At 37.9% G+C, this 27,915-nt stretch overlaps 1 protein-coding gene across 2 annotated transcripts in view; it reads left to right on the plus strand.

Moving 5' to 3' along the window:
- LOC126359702 (transmembrane channel-like protein 7) overlaps nucleotides 1-27,915 on the plus strand; it is a 169,139-nt gene that overhangs the window by 124,101 nt on the left and 17,123 nt on the right. Inside the window, exons 1-2 of one of the 2 annotated variants that reach the window (XM_050007653.1) lie at nucleotides 3,133-3,147; nucleotides 9,708-9,879. In XM_050007653.1, coding sequence (XP_049863610.1) covers nucleotides 9,714-9,879 — 166 coding nt within the window. In that variant the 5' untranslated portion in view covers nucleotides 3,133-3,147; nucleotides 9,708-9,713. Of the gene's footprint in view, nucleotides 1-3,132; nucleotides 3,148-9,707; nucleotides 9,880-27,915 lie in introns of those variants that run through there. The other variant, XM_050007652.1, reaches the window with a different exon arrangement.

The raw sequence follows: 27,915 nt of genomic DNA on the forward strand, positions 1-27,915 counted from the left end.
GTCAAGTTATGCCACAAACTCCTCTTCTCCTCCATCCTATTGAATACCTCTTCATTAGTTATGTGATCTACCCATCTAATCTTCAGCATTCTTCTGTAGCGCCACATTTCGGAAGCTTCTATTCTCTTCTTGTCCAAACTATTTATTGACCATGTTTCACTTCCATACATAGCTACACTCCATACAAATACTTTCAGAAACGACTTCCTGACACTTAAATCTATACTCGATGTTAACAAATTTCTCTTCTTCAGAAACGCTTTCCTCGCCATTGCCAGTCTACATTTTGTATCCTCTCTACTTCGACCATCATCAGTTATTTTGCTTCCTAAATAGCAAAACTCATTTACTACTACAAGTGTCTCATTTCCTAATGTAATTCCCTCAGGATCATCTCATTTAATTTGACTCCATTCCATTATACTCGTTTTGCTTTTATTGATATTCCTTTTATATCCTCCTTTCAAGACACTGTCTATTTCATTCATCTGCTCTTCCAGGTCCTTTGCTGTCTCTGGTAGAATTACAATGTCATTGGTGAACCTCAAAGTTTTTATTTCTTCTCCACGGATTTTAATTCCTACTCCGAATTTTTCTTTTGTTTCTTTTTCTGCTTACTCAATATACAGATTGAATAACATCGGGAATAGGCTACAACCCTGTCTCACTCCCTTTCCAACCACTGCTTCCCTTTCATGGCCCTCGACTCTTATAACTGCCATCTGGTTTCTGTACAAATTGTAAATTGCCTTTCGCTCCCTGTATTTTACCCCTGCCACCTTCAGAATTTGAAAGAGAGTATTCCAGTCAACATTGTCAAAAGCAAAAGCAAATCGCATAGTCTTTGCACGGTCGCTCATTTTTACCCCTATAAAATGGAAATGAAATTGACCTACATGTATTAAAAAGCCATTTTGTTCACATCAACATTGACGCGAAGAATAGTTATGACAAAAAAGTTATTTAAAAGTTGAGGAAACAAAGACGCTATGAACAATTACGAGGCACAAGTTATTCATATATCGGGAAAATAAGACACAATTTACACTTACTTCGTTATTTTACCAACGATTTTAGTAGAAACGATTCTCAGTCCGCAGTATTCGTAACTTCTGTCGTCATTTCACTGGATACGTTACTACACTCACCAAACTGAAACACGCAACTGACAATTACGACAATGTTCTTCCCAAACCAAGTCGCAACAATCGATATTTCCACAAAGACGCAACTACCCCCTAGCGGCACCATGTATAACTACAGTTCTGACGATCTTTCACTGGATCCGTTACCTTTTTATGAGAGGACTGGTGCAATAATCTCGATTTGATGAATTTTGCAGTTGTGTCATTGTTCTTCCGGAAAAGCGTATTAACCACATAAATTTGTTTCATTCATTTCGGTGGCTGAGAATTTGGGTTGTGTACTGAAGTGCAGAAGATCACATGTTCGAACCCATGTCAGTTATTTATTTTTTCCATTTGTTACTACTTTCTGCATATGATTGGTCGTAAAGACAATTATAACAACATTACTGTGCCATTGAACTCATACTATACCGAACTGACCGTTTTCTGAACGTACTGGACCATTGTTGGGCAAAATTCTGTGTGCAGTAACCCTAAGTTGTGTCTGTTACATTGTTTCCTTCCGTTTACTTTACAAATATCTGAGCATTCAGATGTGTGCACAGAGGACGACGATGACGAGACCTAATGAACTCCCCACACGTTCTGTGAAAGGGTGAACCCGCCCGTGGAGTTAAATGACAAGTCATTTAAAATGAAGTTTGGTTTGGAGAAAAGTATTGTAGAGCAGTTGGAACTAAGGCTCAGAGACTATCTAATGAAATCAGCCAAAAGAATCCAGCCACTGACTGCAATGTGCATGTTGCTGTTAATCTCAAGATTTTCCGCCGCGCGAACCTATCAAATAGTAGTTGGTGATGTGTTTAAAGTAGACACAGCAACAGCTTGCAGAGGTGTTCATAAGGTATCAGCCTTATAAGAAAATTAAAGTGACTTCATCTTTTTATCAAACAATTATATCTTTACACTAGTTTAACACAATTTCCAGCAGCAGATCATTCTCGTATCGCGAGAAATTTGGCGATAGACCCTTTTTCTGTTTACTTGCTCAATGATAAATACTGCGTGTCTACGACGATAAAGATCTGCGGTTGAATCGCAATAATCGTGCCGACAGCTAATTTTTGCCGTGTTGCGAAGCATGTTACGTGCTACCTGAGATCACATTTGAACCTCTGATATATCTGAGCTCTGAACCTACTTCGAGGATCCAAGTTTACAGTAGAGCCACATTATGGTAGAGCTGAGTTCTGAACGTTGCTCACTTTCAGATCTAATGTCAAATTTGATCTCCAGTCAGTGATATTTATGCAATTGGCCATGAATTTCTGTTATTTCTGCGAGGAAAAAGCAGATTTCCGACTTCAATTGAAGACATGCATTCAAGCACAGACCCATCTCCAACCTATATGATTGGAATCATTTGTTGGGACTGTGTGTCTCAGATCCGAAAATTTTAAAATTGATTTTACCGTTAAAAATAAACCTCTTTCGTAAATCGCTGGCGTGATTTCGGTTTTCAGTTGTAAATGCCTCTAATTTTTTCTATTTTTCTTCCGTAATCTAGGTCTTCCTCATAGCTACACATCCAGAATGGCATTTGGTTTATACACGTTTCTTTGTATCTGTACAGGCTGGAATCTAGCCTACTTGGGCTCTAAAATAAATAAATTGTTCGTTTCCACTTTTCTTATAAATAAGCACAAAAGATACGTTATGACTCTGTACATTGTTGTATTAATTTCGCACCATTTCACATATATAAGACTAGTATAATCTCACACTGTATAATATAAACCCTTAGAGAGCAATCTATGACTATTTTTAATTCTACCACTCGAAAATATATAGGCATACTTTTTCTATTATCTTCCGTGTATCTTCTTTGGACTCGGTAAACGCCCATTAGTTTTGACAGCTATGGAATCTGTGTGTTGTTTGGGGTGCATGTATTTTTTGTTTGATGGAAGGATGTCATCTCACCACATGAGTCTGTTTGGACCGATCGCTTTAACCATTAGCTCCTTTTTATGCAGTCATTCCAGTGACAAATTTTGAGGTAAAGGATCGTTATCTGTAGTTGTAGTTTCGGAATAAAAAAATACCGTGCGTGGAATTAGATATTCGTATGGTGTAGTTTATTTAAATCCATAGCGTTTGCTGTTGATTTTTATGTGACTGTTTCTTAAAATAACGCTACAGTGAAGCCCGAAGTATATACAGTATAATTGTTTCCGCTAGGTAACTGTTAAGTAAATTAAATTTATGAACACAATTGGTCAAATGTGTTTCATCTACATAGAGTGTAAAAGCAATATATTTTCATTAACCACCATATTATTAATACCTTTGATCAATGAAGGTACAGTATGAATATAAAATACCAAGGATGGATGACAGCATATATGCGTGAAATTGTATACGTAAGTCTCTCACTGTAGTAACAAGCATTTAAAAAGAATGCCACTATGCATATTAGTGATAAAAAAACTTATTTTACTCTGGCAGTCATGAAATTTAACAACCTGCAGCATATACTTTGAACTGTAGCAGTTACTTAGACAATTTGTAAATGAACATATTTTTACATTACTTTAATACAGAATCCTCAAATACGTTACTTTGCAGATTCTTGGTATTTGAGGACTTAATTATTATGCTCTGTTAAAAAAGGCTAGGCAGTGCGTAACAGTGTTTAGGTTTTTCTCCCCAAAAATATGTGCCAAGGCAAATAACTGTATTGTATATATGTATACAGTTTATGTAGGCTGAGCTGTAGTTGTATATTGTTCTCCTGCCCACAAAAAAATGTTAATTACGGTTACAGACTGGTCTGCAGCCCAGCCCGACATCTGTGTTAGGTTGCAAAGTGATAGTTTGGGTTGAGGTGATGAAACCAACAAATGTGAAAGCAGGAAATCTGGTTGTGGTAACATATTGAGTGGTAGTGAAGCCTGATTTGTCTGCATCATACTCAAAAATTCAGGGGTGGTGCATATGTAGCTTTACTGTAGCCTTGTTGTAACAAATCATACAGTCTGATTTTTTTGCGTTGTATTTACTTAGGTCCCATAATTGGGACTGATGTTCAAATTTTGTTGATATGAATGAGTTGTTATGCAGCAATGTAGGATAATTTCAGAAGCTGTGGCTGTAATGATTAAGTGGCCATTGGAGCACCTGATAGTTGAGGCAGTCTGATTAAATTCAGAGGTACACAATATTACTACAATAAATAGGTATTGCAGTATTGTGTGGCATGCTGATTAGTAAATAAGTAAGTCTTTTTCTCTGCCTTCTACTGTCAGGAGGCACAGTAGTTGGCATACTGGACTTGCATTTGGGAGGCTGGAAGTTCAAATCGGTCTACAGCCATCCAGACTTTGATTTTCCTTCGTTTCCCTAAGTCCTTTGAAAACCGAGAACTGATTTCCTTTCCCCCAACCCATACGTGTGCTTTTTCTCTTATGGTATCTGACACTGAGCACCTGTAATCTCCAAATACACACTCTCTTATGGCATCAGCATCTAAGAGACATTAAGCTCTTCCTTTGTGTTGTGATCTTCTGGTTAATTTGACTGAAGTCCACTTATAAGCTATGGAATATTCCTTTTGTACCTGTTTACCATTAAGCTTTAAATGTAAACAGTTTCACTCATGTATCTGACGATTGTTCAGTTGATTCTCTTCCCTTGCCTTGTGGAAGCCTATATTTGAAAAACTTGTGAACCAGTGATTCAAGTTGGCTCTGCAAGTAGGTGCCCTGAGTTAGCACAGCAATGAAATACTTGATTCATACTGGAGAGCAATATATTACAGTCCCATTCTAATGTAAGCCTTTGCAGCCTTGTAAAAGCAACTTTACATTGGGTAGTCCCCACTCAGATAGTGTGTGATAATGCCTATCTCCCCACTACTGCCACCACCACCACCACCACCACCACCACCACCACCACCACCACTACTACTACTACTGCCACCAACCAACCAACCCAACCTATTTACCTTCCTACGTTGCAGGAACTATCACTCTTCTTCTTTTTAACCAGGAAAAATTGTATGATGCCAGTCCGCAGCTTCTGGTCGTGTGGTAGCGTTCTCGCTTCCCACGCTCGGGTTCCCAGGTTTGATTCCGGTGGGGTCAGGGGGTTTCTCTCCCTCGTGATGGCTGGGTGTTGTGTGATGTCCTTAGGTTAGTTAGGTTTAAGTAGTTCTAAGTTCTAGGGGACTGATGACCGTAGATGTTAAGTCCCATAGTGCTCAGACCCGTTTTTTGTATGATGCCACATGGAGATACAACATCCTTCACCAGCTTCATGGATCTGGAAGCATGGATGTCCACCATTCTTCTTCTTTTTTTTCAGTTCTTTTTCAGGAAGAGATGCTTTCACTATCAAGTTGGTGAAAATTATTTATACGGATGGATTCCAGCAAGGGAATGCAGTCAGTTGTTTATCTCGTTTCCCAGTTAGGGCTTTCTGAGAACACCTTCCGGAACAATTTACAAATTATGATGTGGAGTCCTTGAGGCACTGGAGCAGATACAAAAGCATAACAGTACGAAGTTTCTTGTCTGTTCTGACTTGCTCAGTGTGTTACAAGCAGTACATCAAATGTAGCCAGTAGAGAAGATGATTCAGACCATGCATGACACCTTACAACAGATCCAACACAAGGTAAGGAAGTGAAACAGTCAACAAAGCAATCAAAGAAGCATGTAGGGATGGTGATGTACTTCAGTGTGCTGTCATCTCACTATCTGGCAGAATAATCATGGGAAATGGAATGGCTGGAAGTTTGCAAACAACAAACTACAGTCAATCAAATCAATCATACTGACATGGTGGACTTCATACGAGTCACACCGAAGAAGGAAGTGCTGCTCACCAGACTGTGAATAGGACACTGCCCAATAACATCCTATTTCCTCCTCCAGTGGGAAGTCCACCACCCAGCGTCCAGTAGGAAGTCCACCACTCAGCGAGTTTGTAGTTTACCAATTTCGGTCTCAGAGTTTTCAGCTGTGTGTTTTATATATTGACATAAGGGCAACACCTCAGTTTGGCTGGAGATCTGCCCACCATCCTAGCCACTGCCAACATGGGTTTTGAAATTGTGTGAAACTTCAGACCTTGTTTCTGGTGTTCAGAAAGGGGTCAGCATGCTCTGAATCTGTAGCTCATTAGGGCAGTTTAGCATTTTTATTTATCAATTTTAAGTGTAATAATTAAGGGTAACAGGAAGACAGATTTTACAATTGTTAAGAGGATTTCAACATATCATAAGCAACTTTGCTGTGGGTGTCCCCCCCCCCCCCCCCCCCCCCACACACACACACACTGACACCTTGAAACAGTGGTGATGACCACCATTCTGAGTGCCCCCCATTCATCATCATCGAATATTTGACTCCTTAATGCCTTCATGTCTTTAAAATCATCACCTTTGTCTTCTGTTCCGTTGAATGACAGTTCCTCCGCCCTCATCCTGAATATCTATATGCTTCTTTGGCCTCTTTGATAAGACCATTGCCAGAATGAGGATGACTCATTGTATTGAAATTCTTCAGCTATCATTGCAGATTATTTTTATTCAAAATCTAAGCAGATATTAATGATTGCTGAAAGATGCTGCACGTAGACCACGCTAATGGTTCTTACCAACTGTGGAGCCTGCTTTTATAAATCTCTTGGAATCTGTACAAAGCACAACCTTGGGGAACTTACTGTACACCAAATCTCAGCTGTTACAAAGAGGGAAAAGGGAGTGGGGGTCAGTGTCATGTCAAAGACTCCTCTGCCTATTAAGAGACTGATAGATTGTTAATAAGTTTTAATTGAGATGACATAGGCCTATTTAAATTATTATTTTATAACTTTTTAAAATATTAACTGCAATATTAATGTAATGTACATGAATTATAGCTGTTGTTTGTTGTTCCTCAGGTCATGATGTCAAGGAGCACTCTCTGAATGAATTCACCATCAACCATCCTTAGTCCCATACAATCCGTGGACACTGAAGTAGATTAAGGTCCATTTACACTATGAAATTAATCGCTTCTCATGAGTCTTTGAGTATACTTCAAGCCAGGTTATACATGAATCCAGTAACAAAAGATGTCTGGCCTTACTAGAACTCACTTCTCCACTCAAAAATGTTAGGAAAGGATTTCATTGTTCTATGTAATAATACAGGTGACAGTACACAAAAATGATATAGTGGATGTCTTGAAACATACTGAGGGACTCTGTTCTTTATACACACAGTATTGATCCCTCTGTAGAGGCACTAGGTCATGCAAAATGAAAGTTAGTAACTGGGTGTAAGGGATAAAAAGCTTCAGTCAAATGAAGTCAACAGTCTAGCAGTGGTGCACCTCCTTTCATCCAGTTATCTCAAATGAAGTGCTATTAATCCTCCTCTGTAAAGGACTCTGTCCTTAAAATATGGGTTCCTTCACTGATGATATTGTCCTCTAGCACAAAGTAGTTTTGGTGTGCATATATTAATTACCTCATCTCAGCTACTAGCACATGTAGCACAATTATTGGTGTAGGGCCCAGCAAATAGAAAACCCTAATCTTGTGTGCGAGAGAGAGAGATTTTTTGGAGTTTCTTGACCTCTCACAGTTTTTACTTCCTGCGCCTGAAATAAAACTGTATTCCAGCTGCATTGGTGCAGATCTGTTAAATTGCAGTCTTGAGTATGCAGGAATTGAAATCTTTGTCGGGTATGGAACTGTCGGGAATAAACATGAAGATTTTTGTATAACAGTCTCTGTATATTATTTCATTAAGTGTAATAACTTCTTCGAAACACAGCTTTGCCACATAGGGAACATCACATAAGACTATATACATCAGTTTGACAGTTTGTTACATGAATTAGAATTGACTATGTTTCTTTTGTTTATGTATGTGTTTCTCCCAGTATTGTTACACTGCAGGTGTTTACTCTGGGCTTGCCCAATTACTCTAGCGTGGAATGACGCTGCATTGAGAGTACACAAATGCCCTCACAGGTACACACGGTTTCATGCTCGCAGCTACTGAATCACTATATCACATATGATACATGAGTATCATTCGTCGTCTAGATAGACATAGGGCAACACAACACTCTTCCAGAGTTATATGTAACACCACAGATTTCACTGAAGTTCTGCAGTTGCAACCCTGGATGGACAGTCATCAGTTATGTTAACCAGGAGCTGTCTGGCAACACAACACTCTTCCAGAGTTATATGTAACACCACAGATTTCACTGAAGTTCTGCAGTTGCAACCCTGGATGGACAAAGTCATCAGTTATGTTAACCAGGAGCTGTCTGGATTGGTATTGACTTTGCCATTAGCTGTTGTTTTAATAGTGGGTTACACAAGACATGTCCTACATTTAAACAGGGGAGGAAAGGTACATTAGTAGAATTGATAGCTGAAAATATAAGGAGGGAATGGGGCGGGGATTAGGGACACAGGTACCAATGGTAAAATTCTTGTGATTATGGAAGTAGAAGGTGGGTTGTTTTTATGCTAAATACCTCATTCATACAGGGTGTTTTGAATGAAGTTAAGCTAAACAAGGTTCCACATGCAAAAGAAACTTATGTGGGTAAGCTGACAGTAATGCATCAGAATGTTGGAGGAACTTCTCTTTTGCTTAGAAGAGCTTGAAAGTTATAATGAGAGTTGATATGTTACGTCTATTAGCATCATGTAAATACAGGAATTAATATGTTAAACATAGAGGACTAAGATTTAGCACCCTGTTTCTGTAGGGAAAACATGGAATAAAGAGGAGTTTTCATGTGTAGTTACAAGCTTTTTTAATCACTGTACTTCTGATTTCAAACTTCAGGGAAGCAGGAAACTGTACATATTTGTGTACAAACCAGCAATGAATTACTATTGAAGATAAGTAAAGCTGGCATCAACACAAAGATTGTTCTGAACATTACAGTGCTTTACTGGGTGTTATCCTATTGGAGGTGGTATGCTGTAGCCTTCCTCAGACCTTTGAACTGATTTACTAGCCAGTTATAACGAAATCTACAGTTTAACATAGACTCCGAGCCATGGTGCAACTACCAGAGCTAAAAATATGCCAAATGACAAAGAATCCTGAGTAGATGCGAGTTGCTCTGTGTGTATGGTAGCATTATCTCTTTTGAAACAATTGGCCATTTTAAAAATTTCTATGGTTCTGGCATCTCTCCCTCCCTCCCCTCCCCTCCCCTCCCTTCCCCTCCCCTCCCCTCCCCTCCCCTCCCTTCCACCTCTGTTTGTTTATATACCTGTCTTTGTAAGTAAGTGCTAAGCTTTTCATGTTGTTAGCAGGCTATTACAGTGCATTTCACACATTAAACTGAGTATGTGACTGGATGATGAGAAGTGTTATTAAGAATTTGTAAGTTGTTTGTAATGCTCATTGACAGTGCAAATATAGGTATGAACTACATCACAGACTGGGAAGTTATTCCTGCACTTTCATTGTTGTGGCACTTGTAAATTTCATTTAATGAGAGTGTATGTTTTCCTTTTATCTTCATTTCATGTAAATTCCAATAACGACTAATAAAATATTCATTTCCTTAACTGTCTTAATTTTATTTTCAGGTAGAGATGTCAGGCGGTGAACGCAAAAAACGTGTGTCTCGTGGGCAGGGCTGGGAGGAAGCGGGCTCTGAATTTTATCAAGAAAGTTATCCAGCTGATGTGGACCTTGAAGCACTACAGCGTGATCCATCACACATTGCCACATTACTTCCAAGCAAACAGTCCCGTGCAGGTATTTTAATATTTTTAAAATGTATTAGGACTAAAGTTTACTAAAGGCTATTGGTGTGCTGCACTTGTGTGCAAAAGAACAGATGATGGCTATGTGTCATCATGTGAAATTGGATGAAGCCAATGGAAAGGATGATATGGAGCAACTGGTAACAAACTCTTAAACAGATAACATGTATATGACAGAAAATTGCTTGCATTGTGTGGCTGTCCCTTCCTTCAGTCATTTTGACTCTTCTTCTTCTTCTTCCCTTTTATATATATATATATATATATATATATATATATATATATATATATATATATATATATATATATATAAAAGTGCTTTGCCACTTAGCTGTCATGTTAAGATGGCTATTAAAGATTTTTACTTAAAATACAAGGTTTTGGAGACAGACTGACAGATCTATAGTGTAACTTATGGTATATAGTGTTTGTAAGATGGCAGTTTGGGTGTGAGATGGCAAATCAGATAATTGTGGATATGATGTATTGGTTGTGATGACAGATAGTTGAAACCCCCTCCCACCAAAGAAAGAAAGAAAAAGGGGGCTTTACCAAGACTTGCGTACCTCAACAGTACAAAAAACCAAACTTTAGGTGCGACCACATCAGAGGGGTATCTTTGGAGAGTGCGGGGGTTCAGTTAATTTATGAATCTTTTTTTGCTAGTTTTCAGCTCCTAGAAGTCTGCAACCCCCCCCCCCCCCCCCCAAGCTCATCAATAATTCCTCTTATGTCTGTAAAAGAGCTCAACTTCTACCAAAACCATGACTCATTAATTATGATTTATAGAAAGGCTTTTATTGTGCCTTTAACCTGTAATTACGAAATGTGATCAGAGGTTAATCGCCTGGTTACAACTCATTTGAACTTCAGGGTAGGGAGTGGAGGTGGGGAATGGGAAGAGTTTCTGTACATCAATATATACATTATTGTTATAATCTTCTGGTTGTTGATATTCCTTGACCTGAAGGTTCACACAGAAGATTCTTTGTCACCTTCGATTACTTTGCATGTTATGATGCCAAGTACAGCAGTAACACTCTTGGGACAGCACAGAGCTTACGTGGAATACTTTGCACAAATAATAGCATACACCAAACGAGACTTGCTTTTTAATAAATCCTCTTACATAATAATTAAATGTTTAAGTTTGCAAAACGTTTTTTGGGTAGCAAATGAAGAGACCACCTCCTAATAAAACTTGTTCATTTATATTCAGAATTAGTTCGAGATTTCATTCTCACCAAATTCAGGATCAGGCGAATGTAATTTCTATGCGATTCCATTTTTGGAACTTAATGTATAGGCCTATTGTAGATTGTGCTATGAATTTTCAAGCACTTATCTCTTTGAAGCATTCACCACTGCCTAAGTTCTGAAGAGCCTGTCTGATACCATTCACCATGCACAAACAAATTACGGTAGAACTAGACATATTTCAGAATCTAGGCATTATCTCTCCAGTCTTGGCTAGCTAGTGAGTGACACCTGTGGTTATTGTACAAAAATCTAATGGGTCACTTTGGAGCTGTGGTGATTTTAAGTATACCATTGATGCCTACGCAAATGTTGATTTGTGCCCAATCCATAGGCAAGAGGATTTTTTGGCTAAATTGGCTGGAGGTCAGTAGTTTTCAAAAGTTGAGCTCACTGATGTATATTTCCAGTTGCCTGTTGATGAGCCCTCAAAACAGTTTCAAGTGATTAACACACCATTCAGCACGCTCAGATATAAAATATTGCCATTTGACGTCACTGATACTGCTGCAAATTTTCAGAGGTGTATAGAACAGCTGATTCAGGGCATCCCTAATTGTGTCAATTATTTGGATGATTTGTTAGTTAACAGAGGACACGCAGGAGCTGCACTTGCACAGTTTACAACTGTTGTTTGAGTGACTGCAATCCAGTGGCCTACATTGTCGTTTCGCCAAGTATAGTTTCTTCCAACACAGTCAGGTAATTGGGCCACATAGTAAGTAAAGATGAGCTTACACCCACACAAGACCATTTGACCACCATTATTAATTTGATGGTACTTAAGAATCTTAAAAGAACTGCTATCTTTTCTGGGCAGAATGTGCAGCTTAAAAAGTGTCTTAGGTTGGCCCCTTGTTTGTCGACATTACAACTGGGTGAACGGCTAATACTGATTACAGATGCATCAGATTGTGATGTTGGTGCTGTCCTCTCATATAAATTTGTTGATGATGTGAGACAACTTATCACGTTTGCATCTAAGATGTTGAACTCGGTACAGTGAAATTATTCACAGATTGAAAGAGAGGCTGTGGCCTCCATTTATGGTGTCTTGAAGTTCCATGTCTACCTCTGTGGTACCAATTGTCATCTGATTATGGACTAGAAGGCCCTGTTGTCATTGTTTGGTCCCCATGCAAAACTTACGGACAAAACTGTGCAACGGTTTCAGCAGTGGGTGTTGTTTCTTAGCAACTACATTTACGGCATCCATTACAGAACTGTCATGCAGCACTCTTATGCTGTTGGCCTGTCTCATTTGCCATGTGGATCTGATGTCGATTTTGAGAGACATGAAACATTGTGTTTTGCCTTGGACGTGAACCAGTGGCACATTCTAGACAAGTTTCCTATTACAGCGGGCAATATTGCAGCAGAGACAAGCTGTGACCTGCTTCTTTATGGGGTGTAGTCCACAGTGTGGCAGGTGTAGCTTGAACTCAGCTCCAGAGTGGTGCACATATTTTTCTCTCAGGCACAGCCTTTGTTACAGAAAAAGTCATTTGGTTAGCTACAGATGTTGCAGAATGTTGGGTCGTTGTCCCTGCTGCAATCCGCCACTGTATATTGCAACTCCTCCTTACTGCACATTGGGGAATGTGCCAAAAGTGTACTATCCACAACTGCTACACCTGTGCACATAACCAGTTGGCTCCAGTATAGTGATTTAACTTGTGGCCCAACCGTGATCACCAATGCTTAGGTGTACATGTAAATTTCACTGGCCCTTTCCATGGAGCAGTGTGGTTGTAGGTTGTTGACCTCCTTCCAAATTTCACATATGTATTATGGATGTCTACAACATTCTCTGGGCCTTATCTACTACCTTCTACTATAGAAGGGCCCCCAGCTACAATAGTTTTCGACAATTTCACATAAGTATTGTGGATGTCTACAACATTCTCTGGGCCTTATCTACTACCTTCTACTATAGAAGGGACCCCCAGCTACAATAGTTTTCCACAACAGCCCACAGGTTAAGGCTTTGGTTTTTCGGGACTTTTGTAGACAAATTGGTATCGAGCACTTGACTTCCACCTCTGACAGCAAACTCAAGTGGTGCACTTAATAGCTTTCTGGCCACATACCAATCAACACCTGTCGTTGAATGTAGCTTGGCTGAAATTTTGCACTGGTGCCTGTCTGCCTGCTTAGCTGAGTGGTAATGTGTTTGGCTGCCGTGCAGAGGGCCCGTGTTCAATTTCCAGCTGGATTGGTGATTTTCTCCGCTTGTGGACTGCATGTTGTGTTGTCCTCATCATTCTTTCACCACCACTGATGCGCAAGTCGCCCAATGTGGCGTAACCTGAAATAAGACTTGCAACCCGGCGGCCAAACTTCCCTGAACGGGGCCTCCCAGCCATTAATACTACATGATCATTTCATTTTCATGTACCCTGTTTGACATCATGTGCCATTCCTGGTGGCAACTGAATGCTACTGAAATGTGGCCTGGGCTTCCCGCACAGCTTATTCCTTACTATACTTGGTAGCTTTTTGTATTGCGCCACTACACAGCCACGTTGATATAGTTTGTTTCCAGTCTCTAGTTGTTACTGGTATGGAACTGGTGTATTGCTATGCTGAGTGTACTACATCCTGGAATTGTTAGTGCTCCAGTCACTTAGTGAACTCAGTCTGTTGTGGACTTACAGGAATGAGTGTTTGGCCCCGTGTGTTGCAGTGTACGCACGGAGCAAGTGAAAATAAACAATTTCTACCCATGCCAAGCAGGACGGAAAAAACTTCACGGAGTAAAAATACTGGCACGTAAATAAGCATAACTAAAAGTTGTTGTGTACGTGGAAAAGCACTGGAGACTTCAGTAGACTTCAAATAGGCTCTATGAAACGAAATGATGGTGTGGCATTGGTGGCTGGGAGACCCCGTGTGGGGACGTTTGGCTGTCGGGTGCATGTCTTATTTCAGGTGACACCACATTGGCCGACTTGCATGTCGGTGGTGATGAAATGATGAGGCCAACACAATGCCCATTCCACGGGCAGAGAAAATCTCCAACCCAGGCCCGCGGCATGGTAGGCAAGCTTGTTACCACTGAGCTAAGCAGGCAGACTTTTCTGTAGAATGATAAGACATAAATTTAGAAAGCGGATTTTACATTACAAATTCTCTCCAGCAGTGGACGTGGACTCTGCCATAATTTATAAGTTATGAACTGAAGATTAAAAGTGAAGAAATCATAGGAAAGTAAAAAATTAAGTAAATGACACCTGAATAAATTGAAAGGAAAAGAAGTTTTTGAGTGTTTCAAAGTAAGTATTAGACAATGATTGAATGAAACAAGGAAAAGGAATATAACAGAGAGAAACAGTGGAAAGAAACACAGAATAAGACAAATTGATAGTTTTGAGAGATAAAATAGTGAAGGCAGCAGAGGATCAAAAAGGACAAGACCCAGTATAAATCCTTTGATAGTACACAAGATATTGAATGTAATCGACGAAAGGAGAAAATATGAAAATGCAACAAATGAAGCAGGCATAAGGGAATGCAAATGCCTACAAAAATGAGAAATTAGAAATTGAAAAATGGTGGAGGAGGAATGATTTGTGAAGGAATGCAAAGCTGTACAAGTATATATGACAATGGGTAAGACAGATTTTTGTGTATAGAAAAATTAAAGTAACCTTTGATGAAAAGACAAACAGCTTTATGAATATCAAGATCTCTGGTGGTAAACTAATACTAAACAAATAAGGGAATGCCAAAAGGTGGAAGGGATTTATAGAAGACCTATAAAAAGGGTACAAACTTAAAAACAATATCATGAAAAGAGAAGAAGAAATAGATGAAAATGAGTTGGAGGTGGAATACTATGAGAAGAATCTGATAGAACACTGTTGGCAGTAAGTCAGCAATTCACTTGAAGTAGATGACATTCCCTCAGAATTATTGAAATCCTTGGGAGAAAATACCATGCCAAAGTTATCCACATAATATAAATTAGGCAACATATCCTCTGACTTTAAGAATACTGTAATAATTCCAATCCCAAAGTGGGCAGGTGCTGACAGGTGCCACAAAACTGCTTAATAAGTCATTGTTGTAAATTACTGACACATTCTTGAATGAGGAATTGAAAGACAATAGAACCTGGCCTTCAGGACAACCATTTCGGTTCAGGTGAAATGAAGGGACACATGAGGCATTACTGACCCAACAACTTATCTTAGAAGATGGAGTGAAGAAATGCAAACCTACATTTACAACATTCGGAAATTTAGAAAAAGACATTAGACATTGCTGGGTGGAGTAAACTCTTTTAAATTCCCAAGAAAGCAGGCATAAAATACAGTTAAGTGAAAAAGTTGTTTGGAACCGATACCGAAACCAGACTGCAGATACAAGTGTCAGAGGACACGAAAGCCAAGCAGTAGTTTAGAAAGAGGTGAGACAGTGTTGCAGCTTATCCTAACGTTACTCAATCTGTACATTACAAGCAGGGATGGAAACAAAGGAGAAATTTTGAGACAGACTAAGGAGCAGTTGAATGGAATGGATAAGGTCTTGAAAAGAGATTATAAGATGAACATTAAGAAAATAAAACAAAGTAATGGAATGTAGCCAAAATTAGATAAAACTGAGGGAATTAGATTAGGAATTGAGACAATAGTAGTAATAAATTAGTTCTGCCATTCAAGGGCACGTGCGAGAGAATCGGTATAAATACCGCGACTGCACCTGGGCTCTTCAGTAGTTGTGTACTCACCTGATGATGGCCGGACATCTCTGGGCCGAAATATCGTGGCAGAATGTCGACGGGATCCGGCTGCATACCCGGAAATTATTAGAAGAAAGTTGATGCTTGATAGAGAAGCAGCTCTACTTGATTGAGTAGTAGTGGCTCCAGTAACAAAAATTGTCAATGACTGGGAGAGTGGTGTGCTGACCACATGCCCCTCCACATCTTAATCCAGTGTTACTTATTGGCTGAGGATGACGTTTTTTTAATGTTATCTGTTGTAAATGTAAAAGTTGCAAAATTATTGTCCTTGTTGTAACCAAATGAAGACATTACTTAGGAAAGGCAACATAGAACATAGGTCATTTAATGGTTACGACACAATTCAGAAGCATATACTCATTTACTTGTGACACAATACAGTAGGTTTTTGTTGTACTGTACTTTGTAATAAACCAGCAGAGACCATGACATCGGTAAATAAAATAATAAATCTTACCCCAATATAGGCGGACAGTTGTTTAACATAATGACAAAAATAATGCCTGCCAGATGCCCAAAGCCTCACATGCTAAATTTGTGCACTTGGGCCCAGAGCCACACCGAGGTGAATACTTGACTTAGGTTGGGATGATTAGGTGTGACAGACCAGTAGACTCAACTAATGCATGTATGGTGAGGTCCACCATGTGGTGGCATTTGTCATTCACTTTTGGGGCATTTCCTGACAATCAACCCTATGTGTTTTAAATTACTTGTCTCAGCATCATCAGTGTCACTTTGGGTTTTTTTAAACGTTAATAAGAATCACCCTGTATATGTCAGACATATGATTGAAAAATAGCAATCAGGTAGTACTTACCTGTAGACAGCTACAGTGTTAATTTATTCTACATCTCACACAGCTGGCTATCTTATCCCAGTAACATATCGCCACTGCTTGCCTGAAATTCCACGTGCTTCAGAACGATCAGACTCGCAACTAACACATCACCAAGTCATCTTAGCATTTGCACATTGCATTAAATGATAGCACAAAATTATTTTACTCTCTGCTCAAAACATAAAGAAGTTTACACACTGAATATGAAACACTATGATTCTGAACATACGAAATCCCTAAACTATCACCGGCCTACTTGCACCATTATTCTCATCTTCATCACAACCCATTATTTCAAATCCACTTCAGAATTCTCACATAAGTACAGTACAGCATGTAGGTTAGGTTTGCAACATTTCTTTACATGTGTGATCTGACAAGTAAGTTGTTCCTGAAGTGAAAATTTATTCATAACTGCCACAGGGATATTTTAAAATAAAAATAAAAATAATAATAATTAAAAAATAAAAACAAGGTTAACACAGTTAGCAAAAACATAACTCTCCACTTTCAACAGAATTTCTCATTGTTTCCTGAGATGTTTCCGCAGTTGTCATACCTACAGCTGGCTACGCCCACAATGTTGCACTAAAATACCAATAAGGCTGACATCCTATCTTTTAACAAATAATTCTAAATTACTCAGAACAAATACAGATTCCTTTGTTTACAAATATGCAATATTTCAGCAAAACTAGTCACATTTTTTTTTTTTTTAAACAGCACAAATATACCAGCATACCTGATATTTCATCTACATCACATCATTTTTGAAATGAAGCAGACATGTCATCTGTACATAAAACCTGTATATAAATAATCTTTTTTCAAATGAAGATAATAAGAAACAAATTCCTTTTTCCAAAAATACCTCAAAATTTCTCATCAAGCAAATACAAAAGTAAATGAATTTTTTCTTGTACTGTGGAATTACACTTTAATTCTAACAAAAACAATTCCTAACTGATGGGTAGAAGAGAGTTTCACAGTGGAAGAAAAGATGAGTGGAACAAGACGTGCAGCATGCAAGTATGAAAATCGCCAAATTTGTACAGAAAGCAGATTGCAGTTACTAGAGTCGAGGGGTGTGAAAGGGAAGCAGTGGTTGGGAAGGGAGTGAGACAGGGTTGTAGCCTATCCCCAATGTTATTCAATCTGTATAGTAAAGGAAACAAAAGAAAAGTTTGGAGTAGGTATTAAAATCAATGGAGAAGAAATAAAAGAATTGAAGTTCGCTGATGACATTGTGATTCTGTCAGAGACAGTAAAGGACTTGAAAGAGCAGTTGAATGGAATGGACAGTGTCTTGAAAGGAGGGTATAAGATGAACATCAACAAAAGCAAAATGAGGATAATGGAATGTAGTGGAATAAGTCAGGTGATGCTGAGGGAATTAGATTAGGAAATGAGACGCTTAAAGTAGTAAAGGAGTTTTGCTATTTGGGGAGCAAAATAACTGATGATGGTCGAAGTAGAGAGGATATAAAATGTAGACTGGCAATGGCAAAGGAAAGCATTTCTGAAGAAGAAAAATTTGTTGACACTGAGTATAGATTTAAATGTCAGGATGTTATTTTTGAAAGTATTTGTATGGAGTGTAGCCATGTATGGAATTGAAACATGGATGATAAATAGTTTAGACAAGAAGAGAATAGAAGCTTTCGAAATGTGGTGCTACAGAAGAATGCTGAAGATTAGTTGGGTAGACCACATAACTAATGAGGAGGTATTGAGTAGATTTGGGGAGAAGAGGAGCTTGTGGCACAACTTGACTAGAAGAAGGGATCAGTTGGTCGGACATGTTTTGAGGCATCAAGAGATCACACATTTAACATTGGAGGTCAGCGTGGAGGGTAAAAATCGTAGAGGGAGACCAAGAGATGAATACACAAAGCAGATTCAGAAGGATGTAGGCTGCAGTAGGTACTGGGAGATGAAGAAGCTTGCACAGGATCGAGTAGCATGGAGAGCTGCATCAAACCAGTCTCAGGACTGAAGACCATAACAACAAAAGTACTACATTGGCTCTAGGTCATGGTTTTGCCATACCCAAATCACAAATTGAGTTGTGATCCTCTGGGGACAGAAATGTTAGTGTTCCTGATCCTCATCGCTGTTTTCTACAACACTGACTTCAACAACTGTCACCTTCCTGCCTGTAAGTTTATTACAGCTCTCTGGTACACAATTTTTAGCAAAGTTATACCACTGATGCAGAGAATAATTTCCCCTCAGCAAAGTTCCCTGTAACATTCCAAATAAGTGTCACTTACAGTCTTCATGCCAAAGTCAACAACCTTATCAATCTTCTGACAAAACAGCAATTCTCTAAAACAATTAAGTCATTCATTAATATGTTGTTACAGTATCTTGTCAAAATCTTGAAACTATCTTCATCTTCATCACAAATACTTTTAGTAAGTACTGTAACTCTGCAAGCTCCTCACTCTTGGTTTCTTGGTTTAGTGCATGTTCTTTGAGACTATTTTCTTAAATCTTCCTAATATTTGCCATTTTGAGCTACTAGCAGGTCCACATTTGTTAAAATGTCAGAATTAGTATTGTTTACCTCTGTCATACAGTCCGAAATTTTATCTTTGTAGCAAGGTCATCATTGATTTCCTAAACTGAACCTTCTCCTTCAACAAGAAGGCTACTTCGTCGTTACTGTACCGACCTTTTCATTATTGAATCCAGTTTCAGTGCACACTTTCAGATCTAAGATTTTCTCACTGTAGATTTCAAGTTGAATTCTAATTTTGTTGAGTCTTTCACTATTCTTCTGCATTAAACAAATGCAATCATCCAACAATTTGTTTATTGTTTTCTTCAAGTTTTGAATCAAATGTTTGCCAGTATTTTGCACTAACGTTACCTCTAGTTATTCTGATTGTTCACTTTCTTATCATTGTTTTCTTTCAATTGTAACTTGAACTGTTCACTAATTTGAGTAGAGATCACTTTCAACAACAATATGCATTTCTCACTTCTTGATTTGCTCTCTTAATTTGCTGTTGAGGCAAACACTGTTTTTTTTGTTACAGGTATTTAAGTTTGAGGTGTGGGTGAAGAGTCTATAGTTTGTGTATTTACTGTTGTTCAAAGCACTGCCCCCTCTACCCAGGACACTCATAGATTTCATGGATCCATTTATGAGGATTCCCAAGTCTTCTCAGCCTGTAGGAGCTAACCATCACTAATATTGATTCATTAATATACTGTTTTACACTGAGCAGTAAATATATGCTGCCTACAGTGCCCTGCAGTTAATTTATTCATTAATTGAATGCACCGTATTTGAATAGATACAAATATTAGTACACACACACACACACACACACACACACACACACACACACACACACACACACAAACAGCAACAGCAACAACAACAACAATAATAATAAAGAACAAAAAGGCTGCTGCAAAGGAGCACGAGGATGTAAAGAGCAACTGATAATAGATGCAGAGGTGACACATCAAACTAAAACTAAACAAAGGTCACTACACTACACATACATTGATTACCAAAAAGCTTTTGATAGTGTACTCCACTCAGGGTTACTACAAATATTGGAAATATACAAAGTAGATCCTAAATTGATACAGTTCCTAAACATAGTAATGAAAAATTGGAAAACCACACTTAATATCCAAGCAAATTCAAATAATATCACATCACTGCCAATACAGATTAAGCGTGGAATATACCAAGGAGACTCATTAAGTCCGTTCTGGTCCTGCCTTTCTTTGAAACCACTATCCAACATGCTAAATAATACAAATTATGGATTACTGGAACATACCAACACAGAATCACTTATTTGCTATACATGGATGATCTAAAACTACTGGCAGCAAAAACTCAACCAATTACTAAAGATAACAGAAGTATTCACCAATGATATAAATATGGCTTTTGGAACAGACAAATGTAAGAAAAATATCATAGTCAAGGGAAAACACACTAAACAAGAAGATTACATATTGGATAACCACAGCGACTGCATAGAAGCGATGGAAAAACAGATGCCTATAAATATCTAGGATACAGACAAAAAATAGGAATAGATAAAACAAATATTAAAGAAGAACTAAAAGAAAAATATAGACAAAGACTAACAAAAATACTGAAAACAGAATTGACAGCAAGAAACAAGAGAAAAGCTATAAATATGTATGCTATACCAATATTGACCTACTCATGTGGAGTATTGAAATGGAGTAACACAGACCTAGAAGCACTCAATACACTTACACAATCAAAATGCCACAAATATAGAATACATCACATACATTCAGCAATAGAAAGATTCACATTAAGCAGAAAGGAAAGAGGAAGGGGATTTATCGACATAAAAAGGCCACATTATGGACAGGTAGACAATTTAAGAAAATTCTTTATAGAACGAGCAAAATACACAAAGCAATCACTCATATATATACATCGGCTACACCACTGCAATTTCATAGCCACTTCTACAACCCTTTAGATCACATAACATCAACAGATACAAAGAAAGTAAATTGGAAAAAGAAAACACTAAATGGCAAGCACCCATATCATGTAACACAGCCACACATCGATCAAGACGCATCCAACACATGGCTGAGAAAAGGCGATATATACAGTGAGATAGAAGGATTCATAATTGCAATACAGGATCAAACAATAACACCAAATATTACAGCAAGCATTTTATTAAAGATCCCAATACCACAACAGATAAATGCAGACTTTGCAAACAACAAATAGAAAGAGTATATCACATCACAAGCGGATGTACAATACTAGCAAATGCAGAATACACCAGAAAACATGACAATGTAGCAAAAATAATACATCAACAACTTGCCATACAACATAAACTAATAAAACAACATGTTCCCACATACAAGTATGCACCATAAAATGTACTGGAGAATGTTGAATACAAATTTTACTGGAACAGAACCATAAGAACAGAGATAAAACAACACCAAATAACAAACCTGACATCATACTCACCAATAAAAAGAAGAAAATAACACAACTAATCGAAATATCCATACCCAATACAACAAATATACAGAAGAAAATAGGAGAAAATATTGAAAAATGCATCCAACTGGTTGAGGAAGTCAAGGACATGTGGCATCAGGATAAAGTTGACACTATACCAATTATACTATCAATTATAAGAGTCATACCAAATAATATCTACCAGTACATCAATGCAATACAGCTACATCCAAACGTATATATACAACTACAGAAATCTGTAACTATTGATACATGTTCAGTTACCCGAAAGTTCCTAAATGCAATGTAACATATACCGTACAGTTAACAGGAAGTCACGCTTGATCAAGGTCTGAGTCACTTTCCATTTTTAACCAGACATAACGTTTGAGAAAGGAAAGAAATAATAATAATAGCTACTAAAGGAAACAAACCCACCATTTAGCACATACTTCATTATCTTGACTTAAAAAGTCTGGTTGAAACTGTTAGTGTCAGCTGAACAGTTTCAGACAGTTGTAGATGAAACACTGAATCTTCCATGCTTGCAGCTGATGTAGTTAACCATTACATCACTAAAGCTTATTTAGAAGGAAGTTCATACTCTATCGATTCTAGTGCTATATGATAAGTTTCTCTTGGCCGAAAGCTTATCTTAAATGATTTTTTATTAATGCTGATTTGCTAAATCCGCTCTTTCCTGAAGCAACAGTAACTATTGGGGGTAAGTGTAGTGCAAAGTTAAGGAAACACAAATTGAAACCTGAATTTATGAATTTAATTTAGAAGAAGAAATGTAATCCCTTTGTTTTTTGTTGCCTTTGTCAAATCTGGAAAAGTAGCTGCACCCACTGACTTAAGCATATGTATATCTTTGTCAAGATTATAAATGTGATCTTCAGGAGAAGTTGTAATTTATATATTTACTCTGAGAATGGCTTCAAAACTTGCACAAATATTTCTCATTTCTTCTTACTGAAAATCCATCTAAGAAACTGTCTTGCCTGTGATTACATCCAAAACCACTTATTTAAAAGTGTTGTTTTACAGTTTCATCTGAGAGCAGGTCAGATGCTCCACTACCACCTCAAACAGATTCATCAATGAAAATCTTCCTCCCTTGCTCTCTTCTGTGAAAAAACTGCCCCATTCCCAATTTCAGAAGACCCCCTTTTTTAGCTCTGCTGAAGAGAGCTCTTACATCCTTATCTTTGGTGACCATTAGAAGATTTAACAGTTTTCATTTCAGTATCAAGGGAAATATCTTTCAAGTGCAGAATCAAACTTGTTACATGTATGTGGTCTAAAGTGCCTTTCCAGTCATTCAAGAGAATCAGTGTTTCAGATTGGAGAAATAACTGATAATGCCCTTTACTTCTGCTACCCTATCATGAGACAAACTGTGTTGACTTTTTGCTAATTTTAAAGCTTCTGTTGCTTCTGGTAGCTTCTCTGCTATAGACTCCACTGCCTCAACTTGGGGTCCATCTTGTTTCAGACAGGCCACAAAGAGATCAACTGCCAGTATATTTTAAAAACCATTCTCATTTTGTGTCAGCTTGTACAGAAGAAATTGTACACTTTGTTCAGATATTTGGAGAATGTACAGACTATTTCATTGCCTCTTGTTAGCATGTAATCCTACTAAGTTCCAAGTTGAGCTGCACAAGGAGAAAATGTTACCAGTGAATAAATGTGTCTAATTTTTGCTTGCACACCTTTTATTTGTCCCACTATGTTTGATCTATTGTCAAAGCAGTGACCATGACAGTGCTGTAAATCAATTTCAAGCTTGTTAAATGCATCTATCACAGCATTACTAATTGCATCATCTGTGTTTTTCTGCAAATCAAAATATTCCAGAAATCTCTTGTGAATATCTCATTTATTTTCCTCTTTGTTAAAACACATACCTTAAAACTAGAATACTATGTTTGGTCTTAGATACAACTCCAGTTGCATCAAAAGAAGAAGAAGAAGAAAAAAAGATAAACACTCACTATGTGCTCTTCAAAATAAAAAGTGCAGTATCTCTTTATCTTTCTCTTGACAGGTTTTGACATAATTTGTATATTGTCTTAAAAATGAGTCATATTTAGTCAATAATTCAATTAAACCCCAAGAAGTCTCCATCATCTGGCTCTCCTAATTTCTTGAAGCTAAAAAGATAGTAACATCCAAAATTCTTTTTAAAGGCTTATGTAAAAAGTCTTAAACACTATATGGAACATGGATGCACACTGCTACCTACTAGGCTTTGTTCAAAACATCTCCATTTTTGTACAAAAAACTGTTTTGGGGTACTCAACTTCTTTCTCTATTTTTGATAACCTAGATGTAACAGGCCTTTTGGGATCGTTCTGAAATAATAAGCATGGCCAATAGAAGAGGATTTTTTTTCCACGCTAACCAATGTCTTTTTTTTTTTTTTTTTTTTAATACTTCAGATATATTGTTAGAACATTTGAAATGCAAGTGATGTGTGGTAAATTTTCTACTATGCTTTTCTATAAACTGTTGAACTGTTTGATGGTCAATGTTTGAAATGCCCTTCCAAACAATTGTTTCCATCACTGTTATTAAATGGATAGGAGCATTGCCCAGGATCACTTGGGTTCCAGTCACAGTCACTACATCCATCAGGCTCAGACTTTCATTCACTTACCTGTACCTCATGAGGTAGCAAAATGCCTACATCAGATGCTGCTAGTTTAGGTTTTTGCTCAGAACATATTTCTGCTTCTGCTGATGTTAAACCGTTACATTTGACACTACTTTTCCACAATTTTTCAGTGTGTTTATGTTTTTCTTCTCACTGCTGTACGCTAGATTTATGTGCATAACCTGACATTATCCTGGAAATAAATAATTAAAATGCCTATTAAAAATGTTTACATGGAAAAGGAAAGCTGTAATAGCTCTTCTAAGTTCTGCAGTTTGCCTCCTAATTAAAAATTTCACTTCCCTTTCTTGTATCCAACACCAATCACATCTTAATAAAATTTCCTCCAGCTTGACTTTCATCTTTGCATAATGGAGAGATTACTACCATCTTTCTTTTTATTTGTTGTTCTGTATTATCTTGCTATTCCACTCATTGCTTGTTTCTGACGAAGCCATTTCTAGTAATCTTGGTGTACCTACACTAATCAACTGAAATAGGGCAAATCCTTACAATTTTATTTGCTCACATTTTTGATCTGTAATTTTCCCATTAGATTTTGATCTGTGGAGAATTCGTCTTTTTTATTCTTATTGTATCATGTCCATGGTTTATTTCTGCAGTATTTACTTCAGACTAGTCTATTCTGAATACACAGTTGATGCTATCATGGCACCACTAAGGCCTCATCTTAATATTCTTCTTCTTCTTCTTATTCGTTCAGGGTCACCCAGCATGATGTTGCATCTGCTTGCTTCATGTGCCAATAGCTCTTGCTATCTCCAGTCATCTTGTGGAGAAAATTGGATACTTTGTCCTTGCTGCAGAAGCTTATCTTGGACCTTGTTTGCTGACAACTTCAAAGTATTACACAAAGCCTATTCCGTTATGTTAAGAATACATACGGCTTTTTCCTCGAGCCCTTCACTGTGTTTGGCCCCTCTCCACCTCACATGCTGCTTTTAAATGTTGATACCACTTTCCTTTACACTGTTACTCCCTATACCCATGGTTTTGTTGCCAGTGAACACTGCCTTTTCCAATGACCAACTGACTCATTTATGCCAACCATAACCCACTGCATCTTCATCTGCAACTTAAATGTTGAAGAAATTATCTACAGCAAAAATTGCAGCACTTACATTTGGACACCATACTTTGCCATTGTGTTCTCGGATCATCTAGTGGAATCCTCTCTAATCTCCCAGAATCCTAAACCCATCACATGGTTAGGGTAACTGTTGGTTGATATTAGTTCTCCACATTTTCTCTTGCATTTGATGCCTTACATAGTGCTCTTTGGCTCATGAGTTTTATTTCTGGGTGTTGGTCTCCACATCATTGACAGGCTCATAAGAACCATGTTCACATGAAAAGTGCCAAGCACTAGCAATAGCTCCACTTTGACAGGTGCCACCTTCTCTGCACGAAAAGATCATCTTCTCTGCACCAAAAGACTTCATTTGTTTTGTGGATACCATTATATACCACTTCTGAAATTACAAGCATGCACTCTCCAGGTTTTGTCGAGGCTTGGACAGGATATCACTTTCTCTAGAAACAGATCTCAGGCGCCTTACCTCAACAAAAGCCCATGACTCCTCACACATCAGCTAATCAATCATAAAGGAATACCCATTTCATTACTAAATAACACCTAAAAACAAAATGATTGAACTGTGTTCTCCACGAAGGTATCGAACCATTGATACAGACAAATCCACACCAGTTGTAGAGATCCTGCATGATGACCACATGGTGTATGAATCTGTACAATATCTCAATACCTTGTAGTTGTAGCTATGTCTCATGCCATTGTCACTTTACTGTGGAACAGTACAGATTGATTTGACTTTAATTCAGTTCTCTAATTGAATTTGCTTGTATTTGGTTTTACATGTTTGTATTCAATTAATTCTACTTTTCAGTCGGTGATCTACGATCTCTTACTTGGTTTTATGATTGGAAAGATTAAAATCCATTAAAACTGTTAACTAACACAGTAATCACCACATTACTCAGCTTCTGTGGCAATACAAAATTCATGCAAGACCAGGATTCAGACCTGGATTTTCTGCAAGCAGCCACAATAAATCACATAAATTGATCATGGTACAATCAAATGATTCTCACAAATCTTTAATGTCATAATAGTTGAATAGTCTTGCAGTGATTGTTTTAGTGAATGGCTTTCATTATTTCTAAGGATCGTAACGCCCCTCAGTCTGCGATACAGCCCAGCCCCTCTGTCATACCTATTAACTCAATGATGCTGTTCCCACATACTCTGTGAGAGAAACCTTTGGTTGTGGTGGTTCAAAATAATAGGAAAGAAACATCAATGACATTGGAAAATTGAATTACTTTTGGAGGAGTTCACAGACGTCATAATTGAGTAAGGTGGTTGCTCCTCATGAGTGAGAGAATCAGATTTGAACTTAAATTGTACACAAATTTTCAGTTGTGTCATGATGAATTAATTCTATTTGATTGTTGTAGTTTAGTTATTCTTTAAGTTTGTTCAGTACATTATAGCATAAAACAAGAAACCAGTACAAGTAAGTTGAGAACTATATTGAGCCCACAGAAATAAAAAATTTGCTATACATACAATTAAAAACAGGAAGAAGATAAGTACGATTAAAAACAATTAAAAATGAAACTTCCATTTTGCGAAGCCTGGATGTTTGCTGTCTGAATACTGCCATCACATATAACTTGGTACTTGAACCTCAGTCCACCAGCACATACAAGGCACAAGAAACAACTCAGAAATGAACCTGAGACAGCTCAGTATTAGAAATGGAAAACAATTGTACCTTCAGTTAGTGGTAGGAGCTACTGGTGGTGCAGCCGATCAGTATAGCTGTAACACTAATCATAACATACAAAATCTAACAAGCCAACTGTTCACCGACAACATACAATTCTTCAGAGTCTGTAAAATTATACATCAAACATTAAGTACTGTGAACTATTAGTTGAGTAAATCAATTATTAACACAGTCTCAGTGCATGGCATGTAAGTAGTTGTTAGATAACAGTAGTTGTAGTATCCATCTGATTACAGACCTGCTCAGAATTGAATGTTGCTTTCAATGATCAATCACGCACATGCCGTGGCCACAACATAACTCCTTGTGTCTGGAATCCATGGAACAGAGACTCATTATCAGCAAATCCTTAAGCCACAGGTTGCAGTACCTCAAGACTGCTCTGGTCTGCAGGCCCACAATAACTCCATGCAGTCAGACGGCTTTGTATCAGCAAGCCAACTCACAGCCTGGGCACCGAGTAACTGTGTTGTCCTCCTGGCTCTGCTCACTGCCCCCTGTGCACAGTGCATGGCTAGCTAAACACTTCCAAACCAGAGAGACAAGCTGCATGCATCAGTGGCAAAGTACCAGAAGTGCTTCCAAACTAAAAGACCAAGTTGAAATAGTGCCACACACGGCACACAGGGAATTTTAAATGTATACAAAGAAGGATACAAGTAGTAATAGGTTTGTTTCACCCACA

The sequence above is a fragment of the Schistocerca gregaria genome, chromosome 1 (assembly GCF_023897955.1).
Source record: "Schistocerca gregaria isolate iqSchGreg1 chromosome 1, iqSchGreg1.2, whole genome shotgun sequence".
Lineage (NCBI taxonomy): Eukaryota > Metazoa > Arthropoda > Insecta > Orthoptera > Acrididae > Schistocerca > Schistocerca gregaria.